This window comes from Leptodactylus fuscus, chromosome 5 (genome assembly GCF_031893055.1).
Source record: "Leptodactylus fuscus isolate aLepFus1 chromosome 5, aLepFus1.hap2, whole genome shotgun sequence".
Taxonomy (NCBI): Eukaryota; Metazoa; Chordata; class Amphibia; order Anura; family Leptodactylidae; genus Leptodactylus; species Leptodactylus fuscus.
The window spans coordinates 115,692,742-115,707,926 of record NC_134269.1 but is presented as its reverse complement, the minus strand read 5'-3'; the positions used below and the strand labels follow the sequence as shown (position 1 = coordinate 115,707,926).

General features: G+C 36.1%; 1 protein-coding gene across 7 annotated transcripts in view; it reads right to left on the bottom strand.

The window, feature by feature from the left end:
• The window catches only part of MAGI2 (membrane associated guanylate kinase, WW and PDZ domain containing 2), a 674,896-nt gene that overhangs the window by 36,032 nt on the left and 623,679 nt on the right, over window positions 1–15,185 (bottom strand). For 6 of the 7 annotated variants that reach the window (XM_075274083.1, XM_075274085.1, XM_075274084.1 and 3 more), the window contains one exon: window positions 11,703–11,841. In XM_075274083.1, the coding sequence (XP_075130184.1) occupies window positions 11,703–11,841 (139 nt within the window). Of the gene's footprint in view, window positions 1–3,333; window positions 3,426–11,702; window positions 11,842–15,185 lie in introns of all 7 variants that reach the window. The other variant, XM_075274088.1, reaches the window with a different exon arrangement.

Sequence of the window (15,185 nt, the reverse complement as noted above, 5' to 3'; positions counted from 1 at the left end):
ACTTTGTAATGTTATCCTTCTCTCAAGCGTTTGTATTACTTAAAGTACAATAAAAAGTGCATAATGAAATGGATACAAAACATTTACGTTGACAACATAAATGTTGCATTAACTTTCATCAAAGTTCGTCTCTTGTTTACAAGGCTACCTTGTCTAGTAAGTACACCCTTGATCTAAAGTTTTAGAAACACATTTCTTAGAAAAGTGCCCTTGTGTGGTCACTATTGTTATACAAATCTAGTATATAAACCATAAGTTATAAGTAGCGATACCATCCATTAAAAGTTGTTTTACTACAGTTTTTTTTTTAGTTTTTAGTTCTGTTCATTATTGTAGTCTTCATATTTTGAGGTAGGTGTTAAACACAGAACTAAAAAGAAAATTTCCTTTACTTTCCTTAATCCACAAGTACTACAGCACTTGGGGGAAGGAAATTGTAATATAATGAAGAACATGTAAGTAATAAAGCTTTGAGAGTTGAATAACTGGATATTCGTTACGTAAAAAAAACTAATTGTCTAAATGACTGTTTCATTAGCGCCTTAAACATCCTATATTTATAGTGCTTTATTTCTATTATACAGCATACTTAGGGGAAAAAACAGCAAAATCAACAAAAGATGACCATATCCAGCTCTACAATTTGTACTGTATATTCATTGTACAAGTGTATATCAAAGGGAGAAAATGAATATAATAACTGAATGCTTTAGGTCATTGAAACATATTTAAATCAATCCCCTATAAATTCTAGTTTTGTGCCAGAAGTGACTTTAAAAAAAATTAATATTACTTCATTAAATTTAGTAGTTTCGGCATTCAGTATTGGGATAGAAATCCAATTATAGGACATATCTTAGGCTACTCTTTGCACCATAGATACAGTCAGTTATTCAGTTCTTGGAAATCAATGATAGCTATTGTGTAGTAACAATAATACTGCTGTGGTAAAAAAAAAAAAAAAAAAAAAAGAAAAAGCCTAAAGCATACAATTTAAAAACAATATAGTAAAGTAGTAAACGCCTGTAAAACATAAATTGTAACAAAACTGTACCAGAAAAGATAACCAAAAGTAGATGTAAGGAAGAGAAAAAATGTCTTTCATGCCTCGGACGATGCACATGCCCAATTAATCTTATGAAGAAACACATCATTTCTTAATTTCTCTATTATATCCCAGTGGATGATTCTACAATAATGTAACATGGAACAGTCAAAAAAACAAATAGATGTTAACAGCTGTATACGTGGATCATTTCCAAGGCTCTACCTATGAGCAGACTTCCTTTCCCATACAGGTATATAATAAATACATTGAGAAGGCAGTAGACCTTCATCTGTGTACAATATATATATATATAATTTACACGTAGCTGTTGACATAGCCTTGATTTTCCCGTAAAAAAAAAAAAAGAGTACGAAATTTACAATCCGCAGTTACATAGACTGTACAGTATAGTTATACAATGTCTAATATTAAAACAAAATGCATCACCCATTTTATTTTGGGGTTCTGGGGGCAAATAATATTAAATAGTGCATTTTCCTAGAAAATGCCTTTTAACATGAACACTTATAAGCATCAAAATTTACATGAAATTTTAAATGCAACTCCCCTTAGAACCATCATCCAAATATTAATTTTAGAACATGCAAGATTACCATTGTAATTGTATGTAGAGGGTAATTTTAATAAATGCAGTGCATCTGTTATTCCATTGTAACATAACATTGACATATGAATCACTACACAACCAGTACAGTTATATTACTTTCCAGTATAGTTACTGCATCTAACCTAAACATGTTTATAAGGCATACAGATAATCCCAACCAGCATTACTTAGTCCCAATTTACATAATTACATAATCCCAACTTACATTACATACCATAACGTAACCAGGTCTGTCCAACCCAATTAGATACTACAATATAGGTGTGTAAGAGCAAAATTACTCAACGTTTTCTACAATGGATGGGCTGTGGAAAACCTGTTGACTGAATACACAATTTAGACACTACTTGACTACTTCTATATTTTTTCTTTGTATTTTTACATATAGAACATTTACCAGTTTGTGTTTTATTTATTTTTACAAAATTATAATTATCAGCAATAATTAAACAACTAAAATCAGAAAAAATGTGAAAAGCCTTGAAAAAGGATGAATCCCTGGGTTATTTACTGGAGACTGATTCATTCACCTGTATGACGTTCAAAAACCCATACGCTTTCTACAGAAACATCCCCATTCAGATGTACAGAACAGTTGTAGAACGTTCTTTAAAAAAAAATAAAAAAAAAATCTGTCATGTGTGAATCTGTATTTATGATCTCTATATATTGGCAGCTCCAGCTAAAAATCCACAATTTGTCAGTTAACACTTTTACGCTAGGTTCACACTAGCGTTCAGGTTTCCATTCTTCGGGTGCACTTAGAGACCTGAAAAACGCAAATCCTATCCGCCTAAAAAAGTGCTTGCCTGGAAAATACACTATAATGGGGCTCCGCCTTGTTTCCACTGATTTTATACTTAAAGAAAAGTTCTGTTTGCAGGCCTTTTCTCTCTGCCTATTTTAAGCAGAATGGGGTCAGAGGAACATATCAGATTTGCTCTGAAAAACTAATGCCCAGCTTGGTGCCCAACATTGGGCAGAAAACCTCATTTTCAAACCATACAACAATAAAACACTTTACTGCCGTTTCCCCTCAAATCCCCCTTCTGTGTGCTCTGATGCCTCCTCTTCCACAACAGGTGAATGAGCACACTGTCCACACAGGTCAATGCAGGTTTATGGAATTGGTTAGAGACTTTAAAAGTAGTCATTATGCTAAAGACATTCATAGAATATTGCAAAGATATCAACTACAGAAACTCTTAAAAATATGTCATTCCAGAGAATGTATAAAATAATTTGGAAAAACCTCCATATTATTAGTGATAATAAAACGCCAGCTGTAAATTACTGTTGATACTAAAAGTCACTATCTACCTTATTACTTCTGATACTATGTTTATGTAGTAGTGTAATAGTTTTATGCTTACATTATGCCATATGTAAATTACCTGAACTAGAAATGTTGTTGAGTCTGGTACTTTGTCTTATGCCAGTTGACTATTGCACAGAGTGGTAAGTTGTGATATTGTAGTGTTATATATTCTTCTTGTTTAGCTACAATATTACATGTTGGTGTATGCTGGCCTAATATCAAAAACTAAAACTGAGGAAAGACAGAATCACAGAGCAGAAAAGACAAATCGCAAGTAAAATAGTCACGTGAAATCAGAACGGATTAGAAAATGATAATATGCATGCAGAGTTTACAAACCGTGTCTTTAGGGTGGCCCAATAAGTAGAAATATGGGGACCCATGCTTGTCACTTTTCATGCACATGGAGAGACTGGAAGAAGGTACCATTCCTAAAGGAAGGGGAGGAACAGCCTAGGACCAATCATTAGAATTAACAGAACAGTGACAAAGATATAGAACTGCTGTTAGCAAAGAATTCTTAGTATAATTAGCAAAGTTAAGGAAAATTTCTAAGAGAATTTAGAATTGGTATTTATAAAGCAACAAAGCATGCAAATACTAAGATTAGTGATAGACAAGATTTTATTTCGTTATATTGATAGATAGCACATTAATGTTAAACGGCATCTCTAAGTGTTATGGAGAAACATAGAAGATTTCTGTTAGATGTTATGTATTTGTACCACGAACCCAGAGGGTATCCAGTATATATTGGCACTCTAGACATTTCTATTGTGTTCTAGTAAAGTTACATTACCACTGGATTGTAATGATAACAAAATGTTTCTTTTATAATGACAAAAAAAAAAAAAATTTATTTATTTCAATTAAAAAATACTGTGAAAATTCCAAGTACTGTGGGAACACAGACTTATCTGAAAGTTAACCATTTATTCTAGCCAATTACGGCATAGTCTATAAGTGCCTAAACTCCTATACGCAGCCTAGTACTGACTGTAAACAACTACAGCTTTCACATTTAACTACTGTATGTCTATGCAATAGATTTAGAGCTCAGTATGACAAAATGGCGTGCTGATCACTATGAAAATACATTGAATTAATCCACATAGAGTCAGACCTAATAGGCGTGAGTTATAATGAATCTATCAGGCTGAGGCGTTCCTGTGCAGATCAGCGCATGAGGCATACAGTTATTGCAAGATGTGATATTGTGGCACTATATGTACACCACAATATCATCAATCAGGCAGCATGGTGGCTCAGGGGTTAGTACTGTAGCCTTGCAGCACTGCAATCCTGGGTTCGAATCCTACCAAGGAAAATATGTGCAACTAGTTTGTATGTTCTCTTCAGATCTAAATTCAGTCACAAATAACAAAAGCGTATCCATCCTCTTAATCTTTCCTTCAATGAATATTAATAGAAGTTCAGATTTTATTTAACCTTCAAAGTGACCTTTTAACATTTGCCATTACTAAGAATCTTGTAGTATGAAACGTAAACGTTAATTAAATATCTCATTAAATTAAATTTGACGGCTACAAATCGGAAAAGTGATTAATGAGGAGCAGCAGAAGTTGTGCACACGGAAACCAAGCCCTTCAAATGTTTGAAGTACTTGGCACATGAAGAATTACGATGGCCTTGTTAGAAGTAGATGTTGTCATGGTAACCAGCACTTCTCTAACTCTTTATAATGTAACAGTAAAAAGGCTCAGGATGAAAGTAATGGAGTAATCGCAGCACAGCCACCAGTGGCATTTAGGATGTACTGTAGGAGAAGAATGTGGAAAGTAGATTACAAAGAAAATGTATTCCCTGAAAATCAATGGCCACCTTTACCCGTGTCATTTTTGGTTTAAAACTCCCAATACATATTTAAAGAGAGCCACGAGATCAATCCCTATTGATATATGAACACAGTCAGATAGCCAGGATTCATGTGAATACATAGAATTTTTCTGCTTCACGATTGGTGCCTTTGTTATTGAGATGTTAATTTTTTCCCTTAAATGCTAATGAATTGTTTGGTGCAACAAGTACATTACGTTGCTCTCACCGTAACAAAGAGCTATAGGTTTTCCATACGTCACTGCTGAAATTAACATGTATGCTGCCTGGTGCTGTGAAGAGCAAGTGTGCCAACGTCATTGCACCAAACAGCTTATAAGCAGAGATAGATATATATATATAGATATATATATATATATATATATATATATATACAGTCCTATGAAAAAGTTTGGGCACCCCTATTAATCTTAATCATTTTTAGTTCTAAATATTTTGGTGTTTGCAGCAGCCATTTCAGTTTGATATACCTAATAACTGATGGACACAGTAATATTTCAGGATTGAAATGAGGTTTATTGTACTAACAGAAAATGTGTAATATGCAATAAACCAAAATTTGACCAGTGCAAAAGTATGGGCACCTCAACAGAAAAGTGACATTAATATTTAGTAGATCCTCCTTTTGCAAAGATAACAGCCTCTAGTCGCTTCCTGTAGCTTTTAATCAGTTCCTGGATCCTGGATAAAGGTATTTTGGACCAACAATTCAAGTTCAGTTAAGTTAGATGGTCGCCGAGCATGGACAGCCCACTTCAAATCATCCCATAGATGTTCAATGATATTCAGGTCTGGGGACTGGGATGGCCATTCCAGAACATTGTAATTGTTCCTCTGCATGAATGCCTGAGGATTTGGAGCGGTGTTTTGGATCATTGTCTTGCTGAAATATCCATCCCCGGCGTAACTTCAACTTCGTCACTGATTCTTGAACATTATTCTCAAGAATCTGCTGATACTGAGTGGAATCCATGTGACCCTCAACTTTAACAAGATTCCCGGTGCCGGCATTGGCCACACAGCCCCAAAGCATGATGGAACCTCCACCAAATTTTACAGTGGGTAGCATGTGTTTTTCTTGGAATGCTGTTTCTTTTTGGACGCCATGCATAACGCCTTTTTTTATAACCAAACAACTCAATTTTTGTTTCCAAAATGAAGCTGCCTTGTCCAAATGTGCTTTTTCATACCTCAGGCAACTCTATTTGTGGCGTACGTGCAGAAACGGCTTCTTTCTCATCACTCTCCCATACAGCTTCTATTTGTGCAAAGTGTGCTGTATAGTTGACCGATGCACAGTGACACCATCTGCAGCAAGATGATGCTGCAGCTCTTTGGAGGTGGTCTGTGGATTGTCCTTGACTGTTCTCACCATTCTTCTTCTCTGCCTTTCTGATATTTTTCTTGGCCTGCCACTTCTGGGCTTAACAAGAACTGTCCCTGTGGTCTTCCATTTCCTTACTATGTTCCTCACAGTGGAAACTGACAGGTTCAATCTCTGAGACAACTTTTTGTATCCTTCCCCTGAACAACTATGTTGAACAATCTTTGTTTTCAGATCATTTGAGAGTTGTTTTAAGTAGCCCATGATGCCACTCTTCAGAGGAGATTCAAATAGGAGAACAACTTGCAATTGGCCACCTTAAATACCTTTTCTCATGATTGGATACATCTGGCTATGAAGTTCAAAGCTCAGTGAGGTTACAAAAACAATTTTGTGCTTCAGTAAGTCAGTAAAAAGTAGTTAGGAGTATTCAAATCAATAAAATGATAAGGGTGCCCATACTTTTGCACCGGTCAAATTTTGGTTTAATGCATATTGCACATTTTCTGTTACTACAATAAACCTCATTTCAATCCTGAAATATTACTGTGTCCATCAGTTATTAGATATATCAAACTGAAATGGCTGCTGCAAACACCAAAATATTTAGAACTAAAAATGATTAAGATTAATAGGGGTGCCCAAACTTTTTCATAGGACTGTATATATATATATATATATATATATATATATATGTGTGTATGTATGTATATATCAGCAAGTGAAGTTCAGGAAGCGGAAGAAAGATTTTTATTCACATGAACCCTAGCTGACTGTGCTTATAGTTCAGCAGGAACTATTCTAGTGACAGACTCCCTTTAAAGAAACTGAAGTTCAGTTTTTCTGACACAGAGCTCCAAATCCTCTACATAGCATTCTTTTTTATTTTTTATTTTTTAGAAAATGTTTGTCGGCAGTTGCATCTAAAGCTGTGTATAAGTGTCTGCATACTTCTAACATATTGGCCCAAATTTACTAACTAGGCTAAGCCAAGAAAGTATCTAAAATTGTACTTTTAGGTGCACAATGCTATATATCATTTCCCAAAGCCCTAATTCGCCAATCGGGAGGAGTGGGTAAGGAAGACCATGATTAATACCAGAAATCAACCCCGGTCCCTTACTGGCATAGATTTTAGCCCGAAGCCTCTTGATAATTGTGGCACGTCTTGTCCCTGGTGGAATGGATTAAGACTGGTTTGAAAATGCTACTGGTTATAAATTACCCACAGAAAATGCTAAATACTACCATATGCTTAATACAGAATGTTTGTGCACAGAATTTGGATTGTAGTTTCAGGAAAATGTCAAAAACTAAGATCTGTACTAAGTAGTATTAAGAAATGAATTGGCATATGATTTTAAACCTATTCAGATATCAACTATAGTCATCCAGCACAGCCATCATTACTACAAAGAACTTTACATCCAAAGTTTAGAAGCGCATGCATGAAAAAGGGGATGTTCTCTGAGCTACACTAGCCCTCAGATATGCCATGATTAAGGGCTAGTATAGCTTCAAATGCATCATCCTATTTCATACATGTGCTTTCAGGTTCAAGGATCAATGCAGTGCTGGATGAATTCAGTGATTTCTGGAAACTATGCCCAACAGTTCTGGTTGTTGCATTTTACATACACCCGTGAGGTGCGAGGAACCCTGCAGCTGTATCCATTCCAGAGAGGGATCCTCTGTAAAGTGTTCCCACTGCTGCTACAGAGTTGTGTATTCACAACCCCCAAAGGTGAGCCTTATTTTTGCCATACTTACCTGTTATACAACAGATCTACACTACGGGCCGCTCGGTATCTTCTTTGTTGTACAGAATCTCAAAAACAGTTCTGGGTCACACGCGTTGTCTAATCAGATTTCCTCTTTTCAGTGATGGACATTCACATTAAAAGGGAGTCTGTCAGTAGGAAAACGGTTATCAAAGTGATACTTTGTAGTGCTCCTTACACACTTTCCAAATATGCCCTTGTTATTCAGCATTGCAGCTCCATAATTGAGAAGTACTGTAGATATCTCACCTAACTGCTGTCCAGCTCAACCCACCATCCTTTACTTGACAGCACTCAAAGCTGGGCATCAGTTAGAGGAGATAATTTAATCTAGATGATAGAGCAAAGGGAAGTTAAGAAATGCCCCAAAAGCCTGTTTTGCCTAATTTGTATAGAAAGACGACTTTTCCTTGATAATGGAGCTGTAATGCTGAACAACAAAGACATATTTGGAAATTGTGTAAGGAATACTCCAAGGTACTACTTGACTATGATTTTCCTACTGACTATTAGGGCAGTAATTTTACATTACAGGAGTCAATTTCCTCCACATTTCAGTGCACTGCCCAGGAAATATAACTTACTCAAGATCAGATAAACACAAAGTTGTATTTTTTTAAACTTGGTAAAGTCAGAGCTTCTACACCACAGGCATCAAACAAGCTAGGGACAATGATATTCATAGTTCCAGCATGAGACACTCTCTTCATATATCACCAATCCAGGTGGAAGTAAATAGTCTATGAATATTAACATGAGCAGAAGAGAACAGTGCACATGTTTGCAGATTGAAGTACTTTACCATTATTTTCAATATTAAAAGAAATGAATATTGACTTGTTTCTATCAGACATAAGCAGAAAAAGCAAATACATTTTGTGCTCTGAAGCTTACTTACAGTGTACATAGCTGCAGAATGTAAATGTTTTAGTACAGTATTACAGTAATGCGCTGTGCCTCCTGTGCTGAGATGTAGACATGGGGAGGCAGCAGCAGCAAGGACATTACAACTATAGGGCATTTATAATCATTTATAGGGGGCATCAAATATATAAATGGTCATTGAGGCATTATGACTATAGGGTGAGATAATTTATGTAAAGGGGAATAAGGAATATAAGGGGCATTATTTCTATAAGAGGTCATTGGGTGCATTATGACTAGGGGGGGGGACATTTATATAAGAACACAAAGAATATAAGGTTATGGGGCGTTATAACTATAAAGAGGGAGATCATTTATAAAAAGTGGTTGTTGGGGGCATTATAGATATAAGAGGTCATTAGAAGGTTTTATGAATATAACTGGGGTCATTAACATAAGGGGACATTGGGGGGCAGTATATCTTAGGAGCACTTGGCCTTTAATACAGGGGTTTTCCAACTCAATTTTATTAATGAGCATCCCTAAGGATAGATCTTCAATATGAGATATAAGAATTCCACTGTTGAGAAACATATTTCTAAAAAAATCATGTGTTCATAAATTGGTCTCTCAGTTTGATCTCGTGTGTGTATGTGTGTGTGTGTGTGTGTGTGTGTGTGTGTGTGTGTGTGTGTGTGTGTGTGTGTGTGTGTGTGTGTGTGTGTGTATATATATATATATATATATATATATATATATATATATATATACACATATATATATAATTTATACCTATACCTATACACAGACTGGCTTTGTATCCTTGGATCTGTGTATTTATACTTTTATTTAAGTAAAAGCAAGCTCAAGCTACTGCAGTGTTGGCCCAATTCTTCTTTTGACTAACATGGTATTTTCTAGCCTACTACAATTGGACTATATTGCCTCAGCCTCGTCTCTAATGACTTAATGGTATGGTAATTGAATAGTTAGATTATAATCATCCAGGCTGTGCCCATTTCTTAGTAACCTAGTGGTACTCACTATACCCACTTAGTAGGACCCAGAAGCATTTTAAGTGTCTAGTCATCTATAAAGTGTCTAGTCATCTATAAAGAGTGGATAAGTTGTAGCTCTTCATTGTTGAAACCTTGAGAGTGTAGTGCCCAGTTCCTGAAGGCCTAGCAGAGATGTGCCTGATTTATATGTTTGGTCTTGACTTATCAGTTTGTATTGTGGCATTGTGTAAAGTCTTGGGAGGCCATGATATGAAGTGTCTAACGCCTAGTTTTTGAATCATTACTTACCAGCTTGCAGACCCCCAGGAAAAGCCATCCGTATGTGATCTGTCAGGGTCCACCACCCGGAACCCATACAAATCAGCTGCAGCAGCCTCTGGGTGCAGGAAACTAATCTTGCAAGTAATAGAAGTAGTGCTGCAGTTCCAAAGAACCACCGCTGTGCAACGGATGATGCTGCAACACCACTTCTATTACTTGAATAGGAGTCCATTAGCAGCTTTTGGAACCTGGATGACGCCGCAACAGCTAATCCTGTGGATAGGTCATCAGTATAAAAACTTGATTTGGAACCAGAAAACCCCTTTAATATAGAGAGTCACATTTGTTTTTATTATTAGCTATGTTTTTCAGATTCCCATATTTTGTCATTAATATAACTTAGTAGATGCCCATTACAAATTCTAAAATATCATACATGGAAAGTTAGCATTCCTCTAGGCACAAACCTTAATATATAAAGAAAGCATAACACGTGCTTTAGTAGCTAAAACTTTCTTTGCATGTGTAATTGGTGTCTTTGCCTCTAGCTATATGATGTTGGATTAAATGCTTAATGAATTTTCCAATATGCCCAACTCCAATACTGAAACTAATCCATCTCAAACATTATCTGATATTTGGTAATACAAGTACATATAAAATGTTAAACTCACCATAAACACAAACTGTAAAATACATTTTCATATTATGGCTGGATTCACACCTGTGTTATTTCAGTTGTTACATCCACTAAAGGTGTCTAAGGCTGGGTTCACATGGAGTATTTTCGTCAGGATTTTGAGGCCGAATATGCCTTAAAATCCTGACCAAAAAAATGGCTCCCATTTATCCCAATGGGAGCCGGTCAGTTCTTTTTTCCAGGAGCCGGAACTAACAACATGAAGAGAAAAGAAGCGAGCTACTCATTCCGCCTGAAGACACCTCCCTCCCGACTAGGCCCATTCATTTGGGCCTAATCTGGATCGGGGTGCCGTGACTGGATGCCGGTGCACTGCATCGGCATCCAGTTGCGGCTACCCGTATTTTGGATCGGAACCTGAGGCAGCCTCCGCGTCAAATTCTGGTCCGAAATACCCTGTCTGAACCCGGCCTAATAAACCCAATGGACTATTTTGGGCACAACTGTGCTCCTATCTTGAGTTCTGTCACTTTATCAGACCAAATGATCACAATGCTTTGCTATCTTGTCTGACATGTTTGATACTAGTGTGGTAAAGCCTCCAAAGCCTAGTCACTGTATTAACTTCCCGTTTCTTCAGTTTCTGCTATTCCTATAAGTACTTATATGACTTCATGCTTCTTACCACTTTTAAAAACTTTGCAAAAAGTGTTCTTGTGATATCCTCTGGACCGTGGCACAAATGACAGAGCACTCTAACTCCCATCTCACTCCGATGCCAATATTCAATGAAGGGTGTTTATACTACATGAACACTGTGCACTTGAGAGGCTTTCATCTGCTACGCTAATAAATTATGTAAAATCTATGCAGAAAATGAATTTCCAGAAAAAGTAAAAAATCATGTTTCTTTCCCTGAACAGTTTAACTGCAAATAGTATATTAAGAAAGTGAAAACCCACCATACTCCGGGACCTGCCCTGTTCCACGCTTTAGTAATAGCTTTACTCTCCTTCCTCCTGATTTGATGAGTTCTATTGCTCTTGCGTGTGTCATGTCTCTTGTGCTTTCCCCATTGATTTCAATAATTTGATCACCGACCTGTCAGGTAAAAAAGATGAAATGAAGTAGGAAGTTTAATAAAATGTGCATTTTCAAAGAATAACATTTTGCTTAACATGTTCGAGAAATGTCAAAGAAACATCAAGGCAAATGTGTTGTGATGCTTCACCAGGAGATCTCTGGCAAACTGTGTAATTCCACATAATTAACTGCAGCCTTAAAAAGTTCAGTTCCAACCATCAATTGTCAGAATCAATGTGAGACAACAGGTACTTGCAATGCTTTTCATCTCGTGTATAAGATACAGAGCAGGAGATTGATCTTCCTTCTAAGACAACTAGGAAGCTTTACTAAATTGACTCAACTGCTATGACTAATCTATAATCTCTTTTGTGGTGGATAATTCTCTGTACACTAGACCTAACGAAAATCTACTGAACATTATAGCAGTGCCTATAGTAATCTCTATACATACAGTGACAAGTATTGAGCCCAAAGCCACACTAATACAAGACTTACGTATGCCTTGGATTGCTCTAGAAAACATATACTGGCATTTGCTTTCTTCCTGAAGTGCATTACAATTACTATGATTTTCAGACATCAGCCATTTCTAATTTAACAGTTTCCTTTCAATGCCTGGAATTATTGTTGAAATGTTAACATTTTTATTTAGTTTTTTTTTTTTTTTATTTATTTTTTTAGTGTTTACTGTTTTTATAGGGAAGATAGGAATATTTGTGGTACACTTAGAAAGAGCCTTTTACCTTTTTTTTTCACCAACCCTGAAACAGTGAGGGTCATATTGGGTTATATTGGGTGAGGAACTAACTGGAATGGCAGCGGTTAGAAAAACTCTTTCAACTGTGCCAGAATCAGCACCTATTGATGGAGCTGGAGTTGGTGGAGGTGGTAAAGGGTCCTCTTTAAGCCCCACGGTGTGGAAACGCAGCTTTTTTTTGTTGCAGATTTTGTTGCGTTCTTTGAGCCAAAGCCAGGAGGGGAATGAGCAGAAGACAGAAGTATAAGAATTCCTTATATATTTTCCATTCCTTTTGTAGCCATTCTTGGCTTTGGCCCAAAAAAACTGCAGCAAAACCTGCAACAGACAAAGCTGACAGTATTGCTTAAAAAATGGCTGTTTTCATAGGTGAGCCTTCTAATAATGTCAGCTTTAAATACTCCTGATGAACCCCTGTGACACTGAAACACACGCTGAGATTCTGGTGGGGGTGACTGTTCTTCCCATCGGTACCATGACCCTAGGTATAACTGATGTATTCCATTTGATGTATCCTGTATTTGGCTGATCTTATAAATCTATGTATTTGAGCTTGATACATTTGCATTGGTGGCTTCTATAATAGTATTGGTTGGTATTTTTTATGTCATTTTATCCATTATGTATTGATATATATAGTTATTTACTTCTAGTGTACTATCATAGTGTGTATCTATATTATTTATAATCTTTATTTATTACCATTAATTATTTGAATTTAGGTAGTTTATATTTATATAAAATATATTTTTTGTCACCAATACTTACATTTATGTATATGAACTACAATATATGATTTGCTATAGATCATCTATATATGTATGTATTGATTATTGGTGTATGTTATAAATGGTATTACTTTACATCATTAGCTTTATCTTTATGTACCAGTGGTATTGTGGTTCCCCCCACCCTCCTGTTATTTTATTTTCCCTCATCTGTTAGTGTGTTCTCTTTATTGGTACATGATTTTGTCTGTTTTTATTATACTTTGGATGGTAGTTCTTTTTTGCTTGAGACTTTTTTATGAAAAGGTACAATTTTTAGTGGTTTGTACATATTATTTCATTAGATGAATACTGCTAGCACTAGACCACTGTTATAACTACCTCTGTCTTATAAGCACATTTTCCTTCCATTGTGCAGGCTTTAGACATACAGTGAAATAAGAAGAACTGACAATTTGATGTAAGTGTATTGAAACAGTATAATACGATTATTTCTCATTTCTCTCTTGCAACTGAACTATGACAGATATTCAAATCTTATTTGGTTTATGTTGTATTTTCCAACAAGAGTATTGATGCCATTATACACAAATGTGGCACAGATGCAATTTCTAATATGATGGGAAGTTAATAATGTGACATGTAAGCCTCCAGATGTATTATTCCTTTTTCATCCTCCTTTCTTCAATAAATTCCCTTGCAACAGTTTATTAAACCATAAATTCACCCACTTTGACCAATTTATAGCTAGACATTTTTGTACTTTAACTACAAAAAAGAAAAAAAATAAACCTGCTCTTTTTCTGTTGGCAAAATAACTAGGCAAACAAAACTACATGATATTAAAGTTAAAGCCTGATTCTCTGTAATAGTAGTAAATTTAAAAAATGATCAACTTTCAGACAACTTTATGTATCTTTTCGTAGCTTTAATCACACACAATAACACATACTAGTACTACAATGGATCTTAGGGTCCATTCAAACAGAGTTTTTTGGCGCTCATTTTGATGTTGAATCCACCTCAAAATCAGCCTCCAAAAAAAGCCTCCCAATAGAGTTCTATTGGGAGGCTTTTTTTGGAGGCTGATCTTGAGGCAGATTCCTGACCAAAAAACTCAGTGTGAACTCAGCCTAAGGGGCCATTCACATGGAGGAAAATGGTGAGGAATTTTGTGGTTTCTGCTAGCAGGTTTCTGCTAGCAGAAAAAGGAACCCATTGAAGTCAATGGGAGGCTTCTTTTTCAGCGCTGAAATTCCACACCAAATTCCTCACCATTTTCCTCCGTGTGAATGCACCCTGAGAAATTTGGCCAGATAGAGTGAATTGCACAAAATAACTTAAAAAAACAAACAAACAAAAAAAAAAACCCACACTATATTCGCCTGTGAAGTCCCCAGGTGCTCCAGAACCATCCCTACTGTTGTCCCTTCCTGTCTTGCTACAAAAACAGACGCGGACCACTGATGTGTTAGTGTGGCTAGTATGGAATTTAACAGTTGAGTATAGTTTTTTTTTGTTATTTTACACCATTCTTGTCTTATTTTAGGGCTTTGGAAAATCCCTTTTAATTTTTTGTGTTTTATAGAGAAACACAAGTCTTATTTTATTTGTATTGATTTGATTTGTCTTATTTTATTTGTAGACCCTACATATACAGATGCTATATAGGACTTAAGGAAAACCTTTTACCACCTCACTTTCACTGCCTCCTTCAGTAGGTGCAGCTCCATTGATTCTGGTGCAGGTGGAATTCTCTCTAGCCCCAACCATTCCAAAGCAATAATTTCTGTTACTATTCGCAGAATCATGCTATATAGTGCATGTCCTTCACTGGGGCAGACAGATAGGGACTGTGCACCTGACAGAATAAT